General features: G+C 30.1%; 4 protein-coding genes across 4 annotated transcripts; all 4 read left to right on the top strand.

Annotated features, from left to right (window-relative positions):
- Nucleotides 1–9,157: 9,157 nt before the first annotated feature.
- LOC105429791 (beta-hexosaminidase subunit beta) lies at nucleotides 9,158–14,496 on the top strand. The gene is made up of 7 exons (XM_011642971.2): nucleotides 9,158–9,469; nucleotides 10,288–10,513; nucleotides 11,807–11,928; nucleotides 12,277–12,649; nucleotides 12,816–13,105; nucleotides 13,281–13,543; nucleotides 13,942–14,496. Exons 1-7 carry the CDS (start codon nucleotides 9,287–9,289, stop codon nucleotides 14,117–14,119), a joined length of 1,635 nt encoding a protein of 544 aa, XP_011641273.1. The 5' UTR covers nucleotides 9,158–9,286; the 3' UTR covers nucleotides 14,120–14,496.
- Nucleotides 14,497–16,143: 1,647 nt separating this feature from the next.
- LOC105429779 (uncharacterized) lies at nucleotides 16,144–17,289 on the top strand (the record flags this gene model as incomplete). The annotated part of the gene is made up of 2 exons (XM_011642959.3): nucleotides 16,144–16,338; nucleotides 16,609–17,289. Coding segments are annotated over 2 exons (417 nt in total), but the record flags the coding sequence as incomplete, so codon positions are not given.
- A 475-nt stretch (nucleotides 17,290–17,764) lies between these two features.
- On the top strand, nucleotides 17,765–21,402 carry LOC148937563 (uncharacterized). Its single transcript, XM_089072273.1, has 3 exons — nucleotides 17,765–17,775; nucleotides 17,849–18,302; nucleotides 18,767–21,402. The coding sequence occupies exons 1-3, from the start codon at nucleotides 17,765–17,767 to the stop codon at nucleotides 21,392–21,394; spliced, it is 3,093 nt and encodes a 1,030-aa protein (XP_088928399.1). The 3' UTR covers nucleotides 21,395–21,402.
- An 877-nt stretch (nucleotides 21,403–22,279) lies between these two features.
- On the top strand, nucleotides 22,280–23,363 carry LOC148937564 (uncharacterized). Its single transcript, XM_089072421.1, has 2 exons — nucleotides 22,280–22,346; nucleotides 22,493–23,363. The coding sequence occupies exons 1-2, from the start codon at nucleotides 22,282–22,284 to the stop codon at nucleotides 22,881–22,883; spliced, it is 456 nt and encodes a 151-aa protein (XP_088928547.1). The 5' UTR covers nucleotides 22,280–22,281; the 3' UTR covers nucleotides 22,884–23,363.
- The last annotated feature ends 65 nt before the right edge of the window (nucleotides 23,364–23,428 follow it).

The raw sequence follows: 23,428 nt of genomic DNA on the forward strand, positions 1-23,428 counted from the left end.
TTTCTTTGTACATATGACTTAAACTTTTTTCTACATTTATTATATAATAAAATTTAGTATAAAAAAATAAAAAATTTAATATAAAAAAAACAGTAAAATAAAATATATTTTATGTAAATTTTAAATTATGAAAATTATATTAATCAAATATAAGTTTAATATAAGTACAAAAAATTTAACAAAAGAAAATCATGTAATATAATCTTTTCTAAAAAAAAGGCATATTAAATCGATACTTCCATCTCTCAAAATTCTCGAAGTTTATTATTGACGATTTTCCGCGATGCTGATTGGTTCTCTCTCTGCGCTAACTTTGTAAATAATTCATTGTATAGATCGCGGTTGCGGATGCGGTGCGGTTGCGGTTATGGTTGTGGTGCGATGCAGTGCAGTTGCGGTGCATTTGCGGTGCATTTGCGGTGCGGTGTGGTTGTGGTGCGTTTGCGGTGTGGTTGCGGTTGCTATGCTTTTGCGTTTGCGGTTCCGTTGCGGTTGCGATTAAGAAAAGATAAATAACTTCACTAGTGTTTTAAAAAGCTGTCGAGTAAGCTACGAGAATATGCAATAAAAGTGGGATTCTATTCTTCTGCCAAGAGATGATATAAATATTTCTGCATTGCTACTCGTTATGCTTCTTTAGAGCTTATGGGACAGACGTATGATTTTCCCGAAGAAAATATAAAATAAATAATAATACCGCATCCAATTTTTCCATCAAAAATTAATCAGAAAATTAGGGATAGAAATGCTAATTAAATAGAAACTAATAGTGTAATGACTATTGTATAAAACAGGAATCTAATCTAATGTTTCTTTAATAATTTGAAAGATTTTTGCTTCTGAATAATCTTTGGTGGAAAAGTATTATGCTACTGTAGACTGAGAAAATGCATCATTCATCAACCTTTTTTTTATATACTGTATTTTTTAATTCCTTTGTTAAAGAAGCTTGATTTTTAAAAGTAGAAACTTGTTTTAGAGATTTGATATTAAAGACTCAGTTTTCTTATGTCCGGAGAATTAAATAAAAATTAAATGATTCTATATTACATTTTATGTATTATTATATGTATTACATAATTTTTGAAATATAGAATTTTACAGAAATATTTCGTGATATATAATTTATAACCTAACATAACATTTACGGACAAAAATGTTATAATTTAACACAATACAATTTAATTTAATACAATTAATTGAATACACTTTAATACAATAGTATAATAAACGATATTTTTAATTTAGAATTAACAAATATTTTTAAAAATATTTGTTAAAAAAATTAAAAATTATTTAAAGTTAAAAATACAATTCTAATATAATATTTGCAAATTATTTTCAATTCGGTTTTAAATTAATAAATATTATTTCAATAAACATTTCATAATTAGTTTTTATAATAGTCCTACCGTCTCAAGTTAATTAATATATATAATTTATAAATATATTTATAATTTTAATATATTTGCAAATATTATATTAAAACTTCAATTTTAAATTAATAAATATTATATCAATAAACATGACTTTCAATATTTATCATTATATATAATGTTTTAAGAGAACTACTTTATGTAAATATATATGTAATATATATTAGAAAATACTTTTTTATTATTTATAAATCCTTGATTAAAATATTAATATGAATGCTGATAGCAATCATTTACATTTAATATAATATACAATTTTATAATATACAATAATATAATATTTATAAGCTATATAAAATAATATAATATTATGAACTTTATAAGCTTTATAAATAATTCATTTATAAATTTATTTACAAATAAATTTATAAATAAACTTTTAATTTACAATTAAAATTACAAATACAATTTTAATATAATATTAGTAAATATTTTAATGTATTAATATTACATTATTTATATTTTAATATAATATAATATCTAAATCTCAATAAATATCTAAATATTAATAATATTAATAATATGAATATTTGTTAACTCTTAATTGTAAATTTTTTAATTTTAACTTTTCAATTACAATTCTTTTTCTGCCCACCCGAATTTTTATCCACCCGAAAATTTTCGCGTGTAATACCTATCCACATTCGCGAATTCTCCTAATATTCCTACTAATTCAAATTCTTATAACATCCATACCTGCAAATTCTTATAACATCTTATTCCCGAATTCTCATAATGTTTTTACCTATCTATCCGCGACTTCTAACAGCATTTCTATCTATCCGCAAACTTTCATAATATATCCAGTTCATCCGCGATCATTCTATAGAAAATATGAATTTAAAGGGAATCTTTAAAAATAAGCAAGGAGAAAATGAAATATCTATCCTAACACTTACATCCACAATAAAACACATATGATTGAAAATGTAAAACAATCCTTACAAACCATTACTACTTACATGTACTTTTCGATCAATATTGTTATTGATCTAACTCCTATTCTTCAGGCCAGATTGGACTTACCTTTTGTCACTTCTGGCCACATTGCTCCATGTCAATTCTGACTTCATAGCCAGAAATTCTGACCACATATAGCCAGAGATTCCTTTTATTACCGGCTAATTATGCCAGATACGTTCGATTTTATTGCGCATGTCGATCATGAAATTGTTTCGCGAGAGCCATTCAAACATTAATAAAATACGAAATTTACACTAATGCTTCTTAAAAATTTAATTTAATAATGTCATATTTTTCATATCCGACTTAAAATTTATAGAAACCGTTTCATATTTTGATCTGATTATTAATTTTCGATTTAATTTAAAAAAACTCAGTTGTATATCAAATTAAAATTTCAAATTCAAAAAAGTTAAATGATAAATTAAATGATATTATATCAAAATTATATAAATAATATTATAGAAAAATAAAAATGATTGTAAACTATTTAATGAATTTATAAAAACCGAAAAATCTAAGGCCCATGTTATACGCCCGTATTTCCGATAACCAAAACTGTACAACCGAAACCCTTACTTAGATCTCACCATAGATAAAGTGAGAACATTATGTAATACTTTGAATTAAATAACATGAGATCCAAACAGGATAATGAATTTCCCGTATAATCAGTACATCAATATTGCCCGATAATATATAACAAACTATATCATAACATAAACTTTAATATTAGATATTGTATGTTCATTAAATTTATCAAATTCAATAACTTAATAAACAATATAATTTAAAAAATCTATGAAACGTTAACAATATTCGTATGTTATTAACAAACGTTATTCGTGTATTGTTTTCAAACAATAGTTTTCAAAGTTTTAAATTTAAAATCAACTTTTGAGATTTTAATATAAAATAGATGTGTCTTAAATTAAAGTAAATTAATAATTTATAAGTATCAATTTCTGTTCAGTAACGAAATGTTTACTGGATCTCATGTTGTATCGCTTTAGCTTATGTAAAGCCAAGTTTTCTATATATTATATTAATATACATGGATAGATTATACATAATTAGAGTTAAATCGTCACGTTTGTTGAATAATTAAATATCATTTTTTATTATTCTTTTATTTATATTCATAATATATGTTAATAAGAATTTTTGAATATATTATTAAAGAATTTTTTAATATATATAAACAGAGAAATATATATGTACAATATGTATACGATATATATGTTTACCTTTATATGTCGATTTAGATATTTAATCCTGGTAAAATATCCTGGTAAATAAAAGAAGGGGAAGGATAGGTAAATAAAACATACAGACATAATGATCTTATATTCTTATTAAATATAAAGATGTCCTAATATATTTTTTTTACTATTGCAAAATGTCATAAAAACATTTTAATAAAAACTCAATTTCAGAATATATTAATTTATTAAATTTCTTTTACTTTTTTAATATTTCTTTAAATATTAATTTAAATTAATAATTCATTATTAATTTTTAAATATTCATTTAAAAAAATTGATTTACTTATTTATTCAATTTTTAAATTTAGAAATGTATCTAATTAATTTCTAAATATTTATTTAAAAAAAAATTACAAATTTTATCAACTTTAATATTTTAATCAGTTTTATATAACAAACAATATATTTCAGCCAAGAAAAATTTAAATTGAACCGATTTATAACCGAATTATTATCTAGATGAGTCGACACAACAAACTCAACTTTTGTTAGCTTTATGTATCTGTGCAAGTGTATTGCACAATACAAATAATTAATAAATTAACAAATCAATAAATAGTTTCATTCCAGGATTAAATATACCCTCTAAACTGTTTAAATCTATCCATTTAGGGTATCAAATCTGTGAAGATGTATACAATTATAATAGTTTTTATTGAATATATAAAAATAATTTAGATTTCACAGATTTGTTACCCCAATATAAAAAATTCGTCACTCACCAACCTGATGCGCAACGGCGGAGTTAATCTGCCACGTAGCTACGATGATTCTGTAACACACAAACAGAATATTTAAATTATAACAGCGCTCGAAATGATAGATATTTCATAAAATAATTCTTCCACACATCGAATCTTGCTTTTGCTTTTCAATTAAATAATTACTAAAATAATTATATATAATTTTCAAAAAAATAAACTCGTGTATAATTTTAAAATGTTTCTTCTTCTCAAATTTTGAATATTAAGTAAATATTAAAATTAAAATCTATTGATCCAAATAAATAAGAAAACGATTAATTTTATATGACAAGAAATATATATTTACCGCAAGGTTGCTCCGCCGGTGCCCGATGCCTCTCCCAGGTCTCCTCCTCCTCTCAGGATAATCGTCGGATCTCTTCGCAGCACAGGACACTCGCGAAGAAACACTCGCGAATAATTATAATCGCGCGTAGGACTAATTTTAAACGTCTTTCGCGCGATACTTTGCGGCACTCCACGTTTAGCTGCCTATGAAAATATCAAGTTCCGTCGGTCCAGTCAGTACCCGAGTCGGTGAGCTTTTCGGGACACACGTTAACTCCAAGCAAAGGTTTAAGACCGAAGCGGAAGAAGACGCGATCGATTAAGTTGGCTCCGACGTCTCTTGTTTCTCAAAAATCACGTCTAAAATTGACTCGACCATTACATAGCCAACGGCTCAGGTCGAATCACCAAGGCGGATACCATACACGTGATATCAAAAGTCATCCGGGCTATCGAGAAGACTGGTAGATGTGACGAGAGAGAAGGTACCCATCGCCGATGCCTCAACAATCTAGACAATCGGGCAACCGGAATCCAGTCTCTCGGCACACGCAATAACCGCCCGAACTAAGCTCTGGTCAAGTCAGATTAAATGCGATTCATTAGGGAGAGAAAACAAGAGAAGCGACGGAAGCAAGTCACTCGATTGAATTCTTACCGATTGGGACCGAACCACTTGTCGAAGACAGAGCGTGTTCTCAATCAGCCGTTTAATGCATATCGCAACTGTGCGAAACACAACACATCAAGCGGGTGCGAGTGCGTGTAACATTCACAGCCGGCATCACCAGTGCCGCGACGCACGTGGCGTGAAGACGTAACCGATTACGCCTCAATGAGACATCCCATGCTCCCTGCACCCCTTGGCAGTACGACTCCCGACATGAACTGTGATATTTTTCAAACGAGCCCTCGCAGGACGAGGAAAAGCCTTATAGTCTGATTTAGTCTACTCGGTACGGCACTCCCGGAAAAAATGCGCGACGCGACGAACTGGCTACGGTTCGTTTCAATTCTATTAAATCGGCGGCGGAGAAATTATTAATAACAATAATATTAATATCAGTGTTAATATTAATGTTACTAATAACTGTGCAACGGGTACTAGTTAGCTTCTTCGTCTTTGGGGTACGTACCCGAGTAACACAAATTAATTGGCAAACATTCTTCTACCAACTAACAGTGCTGCTCGAGTAATCCCTCAGAATACTAAGCCCCTCTGCCACGTCAAGGCCGTACCCTTTAGAGGGGTTATCATTTACAAAAATTTTATCACAAATTTTAAAGGAACAAGTCGCGCGAAATGTATATATATACTTTATTAAAGAGTTGTTGTTTCGATACATTTATAAGTCGCTAATCAATCAATTAATAATAAGTATTCATTATTTATTAATAAGTATTTATATTTGTATGATATAGCGTTTGCTATTATTATTTAACAATGAAAGAATGCGAAGAAACACGGAGCGACGCGCACCGCTACCTGCCCGTACGAATGCCGATTAGAGAATAATAGCATGTGGAGCGCTCGTAAACATGGCGCGCGCTAGCTGCGATATATAAACAATTCTCAAGGCTACGCCAGCAACAATGTGTTTACGACAAAATAGTCAACAATTGTACAGATAATATCTAACTGATTCGAGAGGTATAATGTGTTTCAATAATTCAACATTAAATACCGTAATCGTCATGTTTTAAATGCTGAATTCTGGAGAATCTATCATCGTACATTTGTTTCGTTTAATAGATTCTTTACGATTTCTCTAAGAGAGATATGTAGATATATTTTATGTTATAATAATAATAAAAATCCTATTTATGTTATAATAAACTTGTTGTTACAATAAACTACCTGTTGCTATACATATGTATGTATTACATATGTATTAAATGCAAATTACATTTAAATTGATAAGAATTTCAAACCGCCTATGTTATAGATATTTGAATTATTATTAAGAAATTAATTATCATGTTGGAAATCATTTCGACTAGTTTTGAGTACATCTCTAATTTTTGAGCACAAATTACACAAACATTTGTTTTAAATTTATTTATGAGATGACAACGACGATTTCAAAATATTTTTTAATCAGAAATTTACACACACACACACACACACACACATACACACACACACACACATTTTAACTTCTCATCGTTATATCTCCGTTTGTAAGCAGCGTTTGGAAAAAGATAAAAAAAATTTCCTATACAAAAAAAATTTCCTATACAATCTCAAGCTCTTGATTAAACATATTATGAATTTGATTGGACCAGCCTAAGATTCGATAATCTCAAGTACTCGCAACTGGCCGATTTGCGTAAAGATACCTGCACTCTTGTTCTCATGAGACGCCAATGTCTCTTGATACAAGTTCATGATTACCTGATCAAAGTATTCAATACAGTCTCGCACGCTTAAATAAAAGTAATTTCATATTATGCTTTGCTTTGAACATGAATGCGTTCGTGATATGTTATTATAGTAATTTTAAGTCATGTTAACGAAAAAAATTCATTGAGTGGTTGATAAAATTGATATAAATGAAGTGTCAAGTTAAAAAGATTAATCTTAATTTGTTTTAAAGATTTGATTCCTCATTGTTCTCACTTTATTTTATTTTATTCCCGTATTCGATTTATTCGATTGACCTACATCTTCTAAATACAGAGAATTACGCGAAGAACGATTAATCAAGCAGGAAAAGGTGTGTTTTTGTGTAACGTGTGTTCAAAAGCAACTCGAGATGTAATACTCGAAACGAGACGCAATGATTTTATCTTTTTCAACGTGAGTTTAACGATGTTAAATAGAAAAATTATTGGGAATATTATCAAACAATTGATCGTTACGCCGTAATAATAATTTGTCGACATCGATACCGAAGCAATCGAGAGACCATTGATCTTTGCACTCGACTGTTTGCAGCTTTCTGGTAATGTTTCGATAGCGATATAACTGCGATAAAACGATCTCGTGCTTATGAGATACACAGCATCATTATAAATAATGATGCTGTGTATCTCATAAGTACAAGATGTATGTTTCATAAATTATGAGATTTTCTTACGTTTTTAATTTATCAAGAAGAACAAATAATTTAAATGTTAAACATATTTAAATGTTTGAAGCTATAACAGTTAATAGATAATGCAATAATTTTTTTGTTGTCATTTATCAATCCTTTTTAGATTATAAAAAGCTATTAAAAAAAATAAATTAGTGTCGGTCCATAAGTGTCGGTCCACAATAGGTGATTTAAGCTTTAAGAAGTAAGAAATTGACTAATTATAATCGAATATGAAAAGAATACTCGACTATGATTAGTCAATTTCTTATGGCTTAAAGATTAAATACTTATTGTGAACCGACACTAATAAATATTTAATCTTTAAGTCGTAAGAAATTGACCAATCATAGTCGATTATTCTTTTCATATTTGATTATAATTGATCAATTTCTTACTTCTTAAAGCTTAAATCACCTATTGTGGACCGACATTTAGAAACACTAAAGATAAAGTCAAGAGTTTTCTTTAAGCAAAAAAATATTTTTTATTGTACCATATCGTTAATAAAAGTATTATGAATCTGTCAACAAAGATAATCAATTAAATCAACAATCACGCCAGAATAATAACTTCATGATAAAGAGATATGACAAATAATAAGATAAATTAAAAGTCATTAGATAAGATAAACTTAAAGTCAAGGATTCTTAAGTATAATATTTATGTTAAATAATTACTATTTCTAACTATAATTAAAAATATTTTTGTTAAAATTTATCGATAAAATTATCAAACAATCAATTATCAATTATCAATAAAATATGCTTGTTTTTCGAATTATGTCAAAATGATAAAAAAATTTTTTAAGATTTTATAACAACTTTTGAATTTATAACAACTGAGAGATTTTTTTAAAATTTATATAATTTTAATTTAAAATGAATTCGGTTATAATTTTTTAATTATTATCCCACTTATAAATTCTCTTTTTCTTATCCTTCATATCCCAAAATTATTTACTTGTTTATTTGTTAATAATAAATGATAATCCAAAACTTACAAAGAAATATGAAAAAATTAAATTAAATTTACTTTTATCTAATTACATTGCAAAATAAAAAATATACATTGTATCAATGTAATAAATGAAAAAGTATTACAAAAAAAAAGAATGCTTTTATATAATATAAATCCAATATTATGATTATTCTAATTTTTAAAAATTTCTTTTAAAAGTCAGAATAGTCATAACAGTTTAGAAGTCAAAGAATTAAAATTAACAATATTATTTTCTTAAATGTTTGTTTCTTATACGAACTACTTATATACATAACAAGATTTAAGAATAAACGGAAACTGTGACTGCCAGGAGGACTGGTTATTCTCACTTGACCGTGAGCCTCTCGGGGACCAAAGTGATAAAACTTAAGTGGCGCAGGCTAAGGTCGTTACCACTATCGTATGTATGTGCGTTCTCTGGCATCCTGCGATCAGTAGACGGTGACCACTCGCTGGCGTCGCATCGTTCCTCGATCGTGTACCTGAATCGTTCTCTCTATCTCGGAATAGACATGTGGATACACGCTTGTATCGTTTTCGTCTTAATAGCCGCCGTCTCCTGGCAAGTTTCTTCGTTGCATTCAGACGCGGGTCCATGGGTCCAGGCCACGAAGGGCGAGTTATGGCCCATGCCGAATACGCGTATAGTCAAAAATTATTTTTACCTATTGCGACCATCGAACTTCGATATTCGAGTAAGTCCTCGCATAATTTTTTTTTTCCTTTTTTTTCCTTCCTTTTTCCTTCGCTATACCTAATATAATTTCTTATTTGGCAAAGAGATTAGACTAATGCAATTTTAAATCTTTCTATATAAACAATTATACTAAATTGTTTAGAAAAATTAATAAATTTCTATCGACTTTGTTATTTTACTTTATTATATATATATATATATATATTTGCAATCGGGGTGTATTCTTAATCAGAATAATGATACTTGCGTATGAAATGCTTGTTTCAATACAACTTTCTTTATTCTTATAATTTTATTCTTATAACTTAATTACTACAAATCAAAGAAGTTTGTAAAAGCTTTAATAAAATAACAGATTTTACAATAACAGATTGTCATGATTTTATTTTTTATTATATTTTATATTATATTTTATATTATGTTTCGAATAAATTTAACAATTTTATTCAATGAATATTATATGTATTGTAATAAATATTAATTCTCTACATGGAAATGTTTTCTGTATTGCAATTTTGAATGCGGACGTTTATTAATAATCATTCGCTTAAAGCATATAGAATTATATCCTATAATTTTGATTAGTTTCTCTCTCTCTCTCTCTCTCTCTCTCTCACTCTCACTTATTCTATCTTTTTGATATTACATCTGCTTTTTCATTAGATATCAATATCGTTATTTTAAAAGTATCGTTATTTTAAAATTAATTTGTATATCTTTATTTTGTATATCTTTGCTTGTTGTGTACGTTTCAGACTTTCTTTGAAGGTCTTTGATTTTACATTATTTAATAACTTAATATTTTTATTTACAAAGATAAACGGCGAAGTATGCGATATCGTGACTGAAGCAATAGAACGGTACACGAGGATTATTTTGACGGAAGCTAGAATAGCGAGGTTGGTCACGGAAGGGCAGCCAAGAACATTCATTCGAGACGATCCTTATTTTAGAGGCACTCTTGAAGCCCTAAGCATCCGTCTTTTGCAGCCTTGTGAACAGAATGGCGAACATTGGCCATATTTATATATGAATGAATCTTGTAAGTTACGAAATTAAATCCAACTTTTTAATTTATTCATTTAGATAATAATTATAATCGTTAAATAATAGAAAATATTTAAAAATAATACAACAAATATATATACACACACACACACACTTACATACACTATTTATTATTGTTACATTGTTATATTGTTATATATTATTTATTACGTGTATTATTTATTTTTCTTTTACATAAACTGTTTTAAATAAATTAAATAAATATGATTATTTAATTAATTAGCTGGTGGTAGAAAATTTGTAACTTTGGTTATAACTCTATCACAACTCAAATACATATTTCATGTGCAGTGCGTCTCTTTGCATGTGCAGCATGCATTACAAAGTAATGGGTAGTGCACCAACAAATTAATTGAATGATGCCAGTGAGCAGCAGCACTCGTAACCCCGACCTAACATTCGCCGATTTGTGCCGATAATGGGCTTGCGTGCGCGCAAATTGGATTTTTGCGGTTCTTAATAACGTCTCTCCTTATCAACGATCGGTTTCAACATCAATTTCCGAAAAATTGCATTAATCGCTATATTGACTAGCAAACAATGAACAATAATATAACAATAATAATAAACAATAAAAATGATTAAATTAGAAAACAAATTTAATTATAATATTTAACAAAAATAGAAATGAAAAATTTATCTTTCCTGGGTAATTAATAATCTATATTTTATATTTTTATATACTTTAAAAAAGAACTTTTAGTAAATTTTTTGCATATAATATTGCAATATGAAAAATATTTTTATATAGAGACAGACAGAGAGAGAATTACTATCTATTCTAGATCTATATGATGTATTTATTTAAAAATGATATCTAAAATATATATAATTTTTTATACAGGTGTGAAACTTATGAAAATTAATAAATAATATAATCAATATTTTTCTCAATTTTCTCCTTGTTATGTAGCTATTTCGAAATAATGATCGATCAATTTAACTAATCGCGGAGGGAATTACAATTAATTTAGTCCGATTAAACCAAGGCGATTCTGCGGTACGGAATGACGAATGCAGACCGAACACGCGCAAGACTTTCGAGCGAGTTGAGCAATAGTAGTGCAATCAGCAAAACGATTGAAACGAAGGCGAACAATAAGACAAACTCCGATTTGCTTCCTAGTTTCTTATCGTTTAAAGTTAAATGCCATAAAGTCATAATCACTGATTAGCAAGCGAAATTCTATGATTTTATCTGTACTCGTCTTCCTCGATCGAGCTGATTTAGTACAACACTTGACATTGCGATACACGCGTTTTCCAGATAAGCTCGAAATAAACGAGACTTCATCGGTCGCCATCCTATGGGCCGAATCGGAATGGGGAATCCTGCGAGGTCTCGAGACTTTCTCACAGGCATTGGCACCGTCCGGCGATGGCCCAAATGTAAATATTTAAATATTTTAATATGTATGTCTTTTTATTTTTCTTTCTTGTCTTTTATTTTTATTTTAAATTATGAATTTTCTATGCAAAAAAATATGCAAAAATAAAATTGAAAATTAGTTAACTGATAAAAAAATGTAGAAACAATGTTTTATTTTAAATCATTTACATATTCTCGTAAAAAACTATCGATAACTTGTGCTGGCCTTGACTTTAAACTTATCGATAGGAGAACAATTTTCGAAATCGATGTTCATATTTTTTACATTGCAATTTTTCTTTTGCATGCAAATATTATAATTTTTTATTTAAATAATTAAATTGAGTGAGTTTAATTGCATGTTATAGTTAAAAATAAAATGCCAAACCATCCTGGACAAGCCGAAACTGCCGCATCGCGGTCTCCTGCTCGATACTTCTCGTCATTATCTACCCTTATCTGACATACTGTTAACACTGGACGCTATGTCGTACAATAAGCTAAACGTCCTTCATTGGCACATCGTTGATGACAACAGCTTCCCGTATCAGAGCACTAGGTATCCCGACCTGTCCGCTAAAGGCACTTACCATCCCTCGATGATCTACACACCCAATGACGTGCAGAAAGTTGTCGAATACGCGAGATTACGTGGGATCCGAGTGATGCCCGAGTTTGACACACCCGGACACACAAGATCATGGGGGATAGCTTATCCGGAATTATTGACGACATGTTATGGTAAAAATGAAAAAAAGAAAATTTTTTTATTAAATTATAATAAAAATCTAAGTATTTAAAGATAAAAAATTCACACTTAAATCTATTTTTATTTTTATATATAACTTCCTATTCACATTTTTTTCGAACTATACAAAGTACCAGTATATATTTGTGTATTTGTTAGACTCTTCTGGAAAACCAAATGGTAAACTAGGACCGATGGATCCGACGAACCCGACACTGTACAACTTCGTACAAAATTTGTTCTCTGAGATCGTGCAAGTATTCCCAGATCAATATGTCCACCTAGGTGGCGACGAAGTACCTTTCGATTGTTGGGGTAGCAATCCAAGAATTGTCGAATACATGAAAAACCGTAACATATCTAAATACGAATTGCTCGAGAACGAATATATAACCAAATTACTCGCAATCAGCAGTTCGTTAGACGCTAACAGTATTGTATGGCAAGAAGCAAGTACTCCTCGATTTCTTTATTTTCTTTTCTGATTTCTCAAAGATCTCAACGATTTTATCATTAAAAATACCTTGAGATCTTTGTGCATAATATGATCATAACGTATAAACATTATTTATGTATTATATCACGAGACATGTCATTACATGTAAATTGTTGTACGGTTTATAGGTTTTCGATAATGGTGTTGTGTTACCCGCAAGCACGGTAGTACACGTTTGGAAACTACCTTTTTGGCAAAAGGAATTAGAAAGGGCAACGGCGGCAGGTCATCCGGTCCTGCTGTCATCTTGCTGGTATCTGGACCATATCGCCGGTGGCGGCGACTGGCAAAAATATTACAATTGCGATCCTTTCGACTTTGCTAATGCAGCCAATGCCACGCATCTCATGCTTGGCGGTGAGACTTGCATGTGGGCAGAGTTCGTTGACAAGTAAGTCTATCTCTCTTTTTTTTTATTAACGATACTTATATTTGTCTACAATTTACGGATAGTATGTTAATTAGATAGCATAATAAATAATAGACATATAAAAGATGTACACTTTGATAAAAAGCAAGTCGATTGATAATCAATGTTTTAGCAGCACTAATAAAAGTTAAATTAGTGAAAAGTAATATATAAATATATAATTATAAAATACATAAGTATTAAAATTGTATGGTAAATTTGTTGCTACAAATAAGTATAATATTTATAATCTTTCTTTTAAATGTACCAAAGAAAAAAATATGAAAATAATTATTTTATTATTATATTATTTTATCTAGCAAGAAAGCAATTGCGGAATGTGTGTTGACCTTTCTCGTTGAACTGCCGTTTATTTTCAGAAATAACGTGCATCCAAGGATCTGGCCACGTGCGAGTGCGGCGGCTGAACGTCTGTGGAGCTTCAAAAAGCAAGATAACAATGTTGCCGCTCAACGTCTGGAAGAGCACGCTTGTCGTATGAACAGACGCGGCATTCCCGCCCAGCCTCCGAATGGAGCAGGGTTCTGTGTGTCATAATCCGTTCCCCGTCAATCGACACCAATGCTCAGTTTAATCTACGCCAATATTTACGCTCGCATAACCAGCTCACGAGATATACAAGTCTTCATTTCGCACACTCATTCATCACTATCGCATAAGCACGCGATCTGTGTGTCATAATAAATATAATTTGAGTGATATGTAAGAGCCTGTGTACTTTTTACTACTTCACATTTAATTACGCGATTTCTTTCAATAGCAATAATTTTCATCACATGCATATTTGATAATAATCAAAATGCGACAAATAAATAAATTAAACTTCCTCCTTTTGAAGAGATTGTAAGTTACTATAATTATATGTAATTATGTATATCGTAATTATACAATAAACTACACATTTTTTAAACACACACACACACACATTGTCATATTATCTTTCGCATATTTTTTGCATGTAAAATAAAATTTTTCTTGGATTTATTCTTGAGAATAACATTTAAACATCATATATTTAAATCAGATACACACATATATATATATATATATATATATATATATATATATATATATATCACGATTGTGTTACATCTAACATTATTCTTCTTCAACAATGTCAAAATCATGATATATGTTTGAATGTAGATATTGCGACAAAGATACAGCGCTGCTTTTGTTGCTAGCTTTTCAGTCGAACTCGCGAACCGTTGCTGGAATGCACCACTGATGTGCATCAAGAGTATTGTCGAATGTGGACATGTGGTGACAGTTGCATTCCTTGCAGAAGGAATTCCTTTATCTGAACTCAAACAGTTGTAACGAAATTGATTTCCGTTGGTGGTTAAAGTCAATTCATGTCATAGACCGAATACTTTTTATCAATATGCAAATTACAAATACAGTTGTATTTCTATTAATAGTTTATAAATTGGCATATATGCTATTAATTTATGCAAATTATATGACATTATTGATTCATCATTTATCTTATATCTTAATTTTAATGCAATATTCTTTTCACAATTTTTGAATTAATTTCGTCTTATGAAAAAAATATTGTAATATTTCTTGCGATTTCATGTTAAGCATTACATCATTTAATGATTAAATCCAGTCAAATTAGCATAAACTATAATCATGAGATATATTATCTATTTATCTTCAATATCAATATCAAATAAATGTAAATATTCTTAATCTTTATAAATCATTGTCAGTTTGAAAGTTCTAGACAGCAATTTTCTAGACTTTATCAGTGATAAATAGCATTACTTAATACTTACATTTCCTGCAAAAAAAACGCAGTTAACATCAATCGTGTCTCATATTTTTTAAAACGGAAAAGAAACGTGGGAATCACCGCGAGTAATTCCCGCCTGTAATTTATGTGATTAAACTGACGATCAATTTTCCGAGTCACCAAGGTTACCATTAAATAATCTTTGGCTGACTAATCCAAATACATGAGAGGCTAATTTTAAATTTTGAAGTATCTCTTATCAGGGATCAACTAAATTTCAAGTGATCTTATATAATTCTTTCACGACGATAGATATAGTCATTATCTTTCATTTTATCGAGGAACTCAGTCGTCGACAATTTAATATTAATTATTAAAATTTTAAACAAATAGAAATTAATATCCTTGACAGTTAATCTTATTTAGAATATACCTTTAATACATCATGTCGAGGTAAATATTTAATTTATTATAAATATTTATAATAATAATTTATTGTTCTGATTAGATTTGATATATCCAAAATGTCAAATTTGTCAATGTGACTTTAATTATACAATCGTTGCCAAAATTATCATTAAGTTTTCAATTTTATATAAATTTGATACGTAAAGATAATACAAAAAGAAAACAAGTAAGCTTTAAAAATATAATTAATTTAAAAGTTTAAAAATATTTCATTAAACATAAGAAATATTTTAAACTAATTTTTTTAGATAATAAATATGCAACATAGTATATGCAAGATACTTAAATAATTTTTCTCAGTATACTTATTAATTCATAATAATTAATTTTAATTATTCAATAATTCGCATGGCTAACAAGTTCCAAGAATTGTAAAACTTTGGACCTTCTTCCTTCTTCTTGTTCTCTACCAATGAAAAGTTCGATCCCATGCCCTATAATTTGTTGTACTCCACCTGTGAGCTATCCTTGCATGCCTCGCATTTCCCGTGTTCAATATAAAATAGCTTGTCAGCAGCAGTGTGTACCAAAACCTACTAAAGCAGTGGTATGTTTGTCACGTGGAAACTCAACTTCTGTTATTTAAATATTTTCTTTAATCGTAACATATATTGTAATGATATAAAAACATTTTTAACACATAATTTACTCAATTGAAAAATACATAATAAAATTAAGTTTACTTTTAAAAGATAGATCATCATAGATTATCACTATACATTATTCTAAAACACTGATATATAATATACACATAGATAAGTGATGTTTTATTTATTTATTTAATAATAAAAGAGCTAAGAAAAGAATTTTATAAAAGGTTTATCTGCCACCCTGTCCAAACTGTCCCATGTCTTCTCCACCGAAAATGGAAATAACGTATTTACCACCACCACCTCCGCCTGCCTTCTTTTACGTTTGCACAAAAAGCATCCCCTGCACGCCTTGTCCACCACCAATCTCATGTAGTTCGCCCTGTAAACCTCCTGCGCTGTGCCGTCAGTTTATTATCATACTTTCCTTTATTAGAATTTATTGCTAAGATTAATGTGAGTTTCTTGTTTTACAGTATCTTGTTCTCCCTGCTAAGTGAAGGCGTTCTAATTGGCAATTCTGACTGGACAATAATTATGCAACTGCATGCAAAGTATGCATCACAGTTTACATAAGAGACAAAAGATACAGCTAAATAACATGCCTAAAATTTTAAACTATTAAGTTCAAATAATATGTTTATAAAAATAAATTGAATTGAAGTCGGTTGCATTCTCTTATGGTTTATCATCTTGTTTTTATTTGAGATTAATAAATTTAAATTATTTGTATTATATTTTTCAACTATATTATAAAATATATTTGTAATGCCATATAGTCGTATAAATTGTAAAAGGAGAAAATATTTATATAATTGCAATGTCATTTTATATTTATAAATGTTGTATTATATCTATATTTATCATCATAATTTCAACAAAATAAAAATCTATTTTTTCCTACAAAATTATGTTATTTCTATTATATCGTAGATTTCATGTAAATTTCATATATAAAGTTAAATATATATATATTTATAATTTATATATGAAATTTACATATATATATATATATATATAATTATATATATATAATTATAATATATAATTGTATATATATATATATATATATATATAATTATATATAATTAATTTCGTTTACATACCAATTATTTTTAGTTAAATTTTTAAGCAAATTATATGCAATGAATATAATTATATTAGACAAAATAATTTTATAATTTATAAAAAAACAATACGTATGTATCCATGGCAACTATAATAGCACTTGTCCCTTTTTTTCAACACGTCAAAACTCGCAACCTTCTTTCGATGCAGTAATGCAAAATCTGATTTGAGAAATCTTTTATAAATTTTAAATAATGATCTTTTGGCAGCAAATGTCGCGATATTCAAATTAGCATTTAAGTAGAATTAATAATAATGAAAAAGAGGTAAGCGTGACGAAAAACAATGTTTCAGATCGAAAAATATAAAAGTTCCTTACTTCGAAAATTTTTATTTCAGGAAAATCTTAGCTGAAAAGAATTCTGGACATAAAAAATCATTTGCGCATTCGAGCGTGACATCTTTGCAAACTGCTAGTACAAGTAATCAAAGACGTTCGCGATCTGTGAAATCACCATCCGTGCAGAATTCATGCAATTCAAACTCGTCAGATAAGTTGAAAAACAATCGTATGATACCGGATGAGATGCAATCTCCGAAAACTAGATTCAGCAGTCGCAACAGATCAAAAGAAGCGCGTTCAACTTCCTCGTCACGACTCAAAAGTTTTCCTGCTGAGGAGATCAAAAAATTGAACAATGCACCAATGTTCTCGCCCGAGCCAATCGCCGCTTTAATCATGCAGCAAGATCCTGGAGAAACCGGGATTTTTTATGCGAATTCTTCTACTATAAATAATAATGGACATGGTGATGCAAATTCTGCTCAATTGTTACTGCATCAACAACCAAAAGTAAATTTTAAAAAAACCTCCAATTTTTTAATTTCATATTAATACACTGATGTCATATTAGGTAAAAATAGTTTCTGAATTGATTAAATTTTGTAAAATATTTAAACTTTAAATATATAAGATATAATCTATATAAGATATTTAAACTTTTAAAAATATTACTTATATATTTATATATTTATATATATTTACATACTTTATATACTATTACTATTATATACTATTATATACTATTATATATTTACTTATTATACTTATTATACTTATATATTTATATTAAAATTAAACAAATTTCGTATTTTAGTTTACAATAATCTCTTCTTTGATTTTGTATTAATAAGCTATAAATTATACTATCATAAAATTTTATCAAAATTTAATTTTTATATGGAAGTGAACTAGATTAATATTATTAAATTAATTAACGATTTTTATTAACGTGGTTTATGTATTTTTAACCACAGACTACCTCTACCATGAATCAGCAACAGGTTGTCGCTAACCATCAGCAGATCTGTCAAACGAATCCACATTCAGAAAGCTTGCTAACTCGACGAGTTGCATCTCCTGAAAGACAGATGCACCGGCCTTTCGCATCAAACATTCTCAAAGTTGATCGATCAGCAATCAATCGATCACCTTCAAGTCCGCCCGTGATAATTAATCAGCCGATGATTAAGCAAACTCCTTCGACGCAAATCGTACCACAAACACAAAAATCTTCGGTTGTTAATCAAAATTGTAATGAACCTTTCATGCTCGAGAATGAATACGAGAAGCAACCGGTCGGCGGTCGAAACGCGGCGAATCACAGGCAAATGTTGATGCAAATGCAGCAACAGAAGCAAGCAACGATCTTACAGGATGCTGGTGCACCGCTAAATGATCAATCTGCGAATAGCCAAAATGTTTATCACACTCAATTCCATGTTCCATTCCAACAGAATTTACAGCAGATCAATCAGCAGACGCAACATAACACACATTATCAACAAATGATGCCACAAACTCTCAATCAAGTACCAATGTCAGACCAGCAACATATACACAATAATTCAGTAACGTGCTGCAGTCATTGCAATCAACAATTTCCTGTTGCGCAAATTTCTGGACAAGGAATGACTTCGCCACAGGATATGACAGTGAATCAGATGAGATTAATGCAGCACAATTTACCTATCCATCAACAGAATCTCGGATATCCAATTCATTTCCAAGCCCCGTGGCCGCAGAACGATAGATGGATGCAAATAGTGAATCAAAATCAGCAATCATCGCCACAAGATCAGTATTATTATCAAATAGCCGGCTCCAATCAGCACAATTTTGGAAACCAAGATCAATCTAATCCATCACATAATCAAGCAAATCACAAATTTACTGATCAACAATTAACTGCGAATAATCAACGAGATGGAAAAAAGACATTACAATTTACACCTGAAATGATTCGTGATCAGGAACTGCTAGTTTCTACTATGAGACAGCAAGGTGTACCTGAAGAGATAATGCATCGTCAGTTTGATGCATTATTAAACGAGCAAAGAAGACATCTAGCTTACGTCGCGCAATTTCATCAAGAAGCAGATACTCCGAAAGAAATTAAGAAGACTCGAATCACGCGAAAAAGAACAGAGAAGGAGGAGAAACCGGAATGGATGGTGCACATTACGCCACCGCGCATATCATACAGCGATCTTGAAAGAATGAAATTACAGCAAAGAGCCTCCAACGAACAATATCTGATGAACGATAAATCACCGGAAAAAATTAATAAAACGGTGACCGATCAACAACAAAATTATCATCAGCCAAAAGAGGAAATGTTTAATCAAGTAATTACGCCTCAGCAAATGTACTATCAAGTAAATCCTCATCAGTTATGGCAAACGACTACCTGGCCATATAGAAATGATCAAATATTATGCGGCAATAATGCCTGTTACTCGCATAATTATCAGCAAAATGCATCGAACAATACATGCCATTCGTTAAGTCCATCTTTTAATAAATATGTGCAATATCCATATAATATACGTTATAATCCGTACTTTCCATATTCTGGACCACAAGAAGTCTGGCCTAAGCATAACCTGAGTTCATCGGTTGACAATCAAAAAACATCGATAGATTCCACCAACTTTGATGAGCAAAGCAAAAGGTCTATGGAAACTTCCAGTTTGCTAAAGATGCGAATGTATAAGGAAATAATCCGTCCTCAGAAGCGCAATAATGGCTTGCAAGATCTAGACAGCATTCAGAAGATGTTGGAGACACTGAAGGATTCGACAAGTAGAAAAGGCCTCGAGTACCTTGCCAATTTGGCCAAGAAGAAACCTGTCGTCAGACTGAACGGCACTCAAGACTCCAACGAGATCCCGGAAGACATGCAACTGCGACCAACTACGGAAATCCCTGCGCCATCTCAGAAAAGAATCTCGGCGAACGGTTTGGAGAATAATAGGAATTCAAACAACCCACCGTCACGTATCCTGCTACCTAAACGAATTAATGAATCGCTAATGGCGGAATATCCGCGACAAAGACAAAACATGAGAAACTGTTACAGCATGCAAGCCGAAAAGGAGAATGGTATGATAGCGACTTCGCAACAAGACGTAATTTCCCATGCGCAAAATGTGCACGGATCAATTCCCTACGAGCAGCAAAATGTACCAATAACGGAAAGGTGTCACGACAACAACACCATGATTCACCAATACGGAGGGGGTGCTCCATCTCGGCATTATCGTCAGATGCAGCAATACTATCTTAACGGGCAGAATCTACCGAGTCATGGTGGCCAGGGTGATATTGTATGTATGCAACGGCCGAATGCGCCGGGCGCAACGAGGATCGATCGCGCCGGTGGTGATACTAGCGAGAAACCGAACACCGAAGAGACAACGAAATGCGTAAATGGTGTGCAAGCGATGCAGGGAACGAACACTTATGGCCAACCGGAAATCCACGAGGCAAGGACCATCGGAGGTATCACGTATCTCGCCAGGAAGTCCGCCGTCAACAATCTGGTTGCTTCGCCGGACAATTTAATCGCAAGCAGGCATTTACAAGCCCCGAAAATATGTTAGCGAATATTTCAGTTCTCACCCGCAAAGTCGCAATCAAACTCGTGATCAAGCGTGATCTTTTTTTATTAAAAAAAAACGGGCCATCGTCGAAATGTATTTGTCCAATAGGATTTTTAAAAATTATTTTCTTTGTATTTGTTTTTTTTTATTTTGTATAATGTGTGTGGTATTTTATATGTTATAATTTAATAACTATAAAAATATCTAGTTAAAAATTTTGTTAGACTAAAAATAAACGCAAAATCATTCGATAAAATGTAACGCAAGAGTCAAACATTAGTTCTTACAATCAACATTATATAACAATTTGTACATCTAAATTATTTCAAAGGTAATACTATATACTATAATTATTTAAGGTGAATGCTATGGTAAATTTTTTTTATTGTATGATATTCAAAATATTGTAATATTTTTTTACGTCAGTGTATGAATGTACACTGCAACTTTGAAAAAAGTTATATTTTTCTATTTTATTTATTTTATATATATTTTTATATGATTTTTATTTTTTAATATTACATTTCGTGTCTTTCAAATATGGAATACTGTCGAAAAATGTACAATTTTTTAAAAATAAACAAATTTTTAAAAATATAAACTCTTATTTAAGTCTGTTGTAAGAAGAAAGAAGTCAAAGTAATGTATTATAATTAGAAAGACTAATCAATTTTTATTTTAAGCGAAAAAAATAATAAGTGTTTACTAACTTTTTAATTTAAAGTAGTTTGATTTGAAGTAAGTAATATAAAATAATATAATACGATATATCGATCTTTACAAGGCAAAAGTGAAATCTGTCATTAATATCCATTTTCCTAGTTATAGTGCACAAATTAAATTTATCAGTAATAAAATTCAAACAATATTCAACAGGTGCTTTCGACATGAATAAATGCAAACGAAATTTTATGAACGAAATGTACGACATCATATGCGAAATTGAAAATTTGTAAGTAAAGCATATATTTATAGCTTGTAGCATTCTGGTAACTGAAATTATTGATTTATCAACTAAAACATCCGATCAAAAATAGTTTTCAATACGATAAAAGAATATTCACGAAATGGGATACTCTCTTTCTTTTTGTTTTCCAGAAAGCCCGAACCTGAAGTGTGTAACATGAGTTGCCCTCCTCTAGGATGTCCCCGAGGACCCTGTCCGGGGTTGTACCGTTCAAAAGGAATCTGCGATCCTTGCTGCATATCGAAGATGCCATGCGACCCACCGTTACCCCGACCACCTTGTTGTTACGTACCTCGTTGTTTAAAGGACTATGCATGTAGAGCGGTTCGCTTGTCGTTCAGCAGCTCTTCATCGAGAGACATAAATCAACGAAATTCAACTATACAGAAGGGCGGATATTCCAACCCTCATGATCAATCAGGATTCCAGCAAGCCTTCCACCCTGTTTCTTATAATCTCATATCGACTGTATTACCTTGCACTATTGGATCAGTGCAATGTTGGAACGCATCGCCCAAATGAATCGAATCGTCCAAAGAAATAAAACTTACAGCTTGTATTATTGAAGAGCATTTCTTATTCCATTAAAGAAATTGAAATAAAGAATCCGGATTACTTAAAAAAATTGTACATTTCATTTTGTTCTCTTGCCATTGCATACTTTTTATTTAGTTAGGATATTCCAAATAATAAAAAAATAATTTTTTTAATTACAAAAGTTTTTATTTAAAAATAATAATAATGTTTCTTTAAATTGTATTATTTCATTATATCTCTGTCGTCTTTCAGCATTGAAAATAATCTTTTAATGTGAATTAAATATACAAAAAGTTATGCTTATATATATGCTTCAATATCTTTATATTTCTTGAAATTTATAACTTACCAGTTATATGTAAAAATCGAGTTATCGGGACTAATAATGCGAGCGTATATTATATTTTACTACTTTCACATCGCACATCGATATTACATTGACAGATAAAAACGTTATTTTAATTAAGATTAACGATTTTTAGTAAAAAGAAATTTCTATACTCTTTGTGTAAGGTAAAATATCAACTCAC

The sequence above is a fragment of the Pogonomyrmex barbatus genome, unplaced genomic scaffold (genome assembly GCF_055798465.1).
Source record: "Pogonomyrmex barbatus isolate J1 unplaced genomic scaffold, ASM5579846v1 scaffold13, whole genome shotgun sequence".
In the NCBI taxonomy this organism is placed as follows: Eukaryota; Metazoa; Arthropoda; class Insecta; order Hymenoptera; family Formicidae; genus Pogonomyrmex; species Pogonomyrmex barbatus.

Excerpts from the sequence above, each read along its gene's own strand:
- LOC105429791 (XM_011642971.2), top strand. The coding sequence starts at position 9,287 with ATGTGGATACACGCTTGTATCGTTTTCGTCTTAATAGCCGCCGTCTCC. Across the intron at positions 11,929-12,276 it reads CGTCCGGCGATGGCCCAAAT|TTAAAAATAAAATGCCAAAC; the intron begins GTAAATATTTAA and ends TGCATGTTATAG. Across the intron at positions 13,544-13,941 it reads TGGGCAGAGTTCGTTGACAA|AAATAACGTGCATCCAAGGA; the intron begins GTAAGTCTATCT and ends GTTTATTTTCAG.
- LOC148937563 (XM_089072273.1), top strand. Across the intron at positions 18,303-18,766 it reads TACTGCATCAACAACCAAAA|ACTACCTCTACCATGAATCA; the intron begins GTAAATTTTAAA and ends TTTTAACCACAG.
- LOC148937564 (XM_089072421.1), top strand. The coding sequence starts at position 22,282 with ATGAATAAATGCAAACGAAATTTTATGAACGAAATGTACGACATCATA. Across the intron at positions 22,347-22,492 it reads ATATGCGAAATTGAAAATTT|AAAGCCCGAACCTGAAGTGT; the intron begins GTAAGTAAAGCA and ends TTTGTTTTCCAG.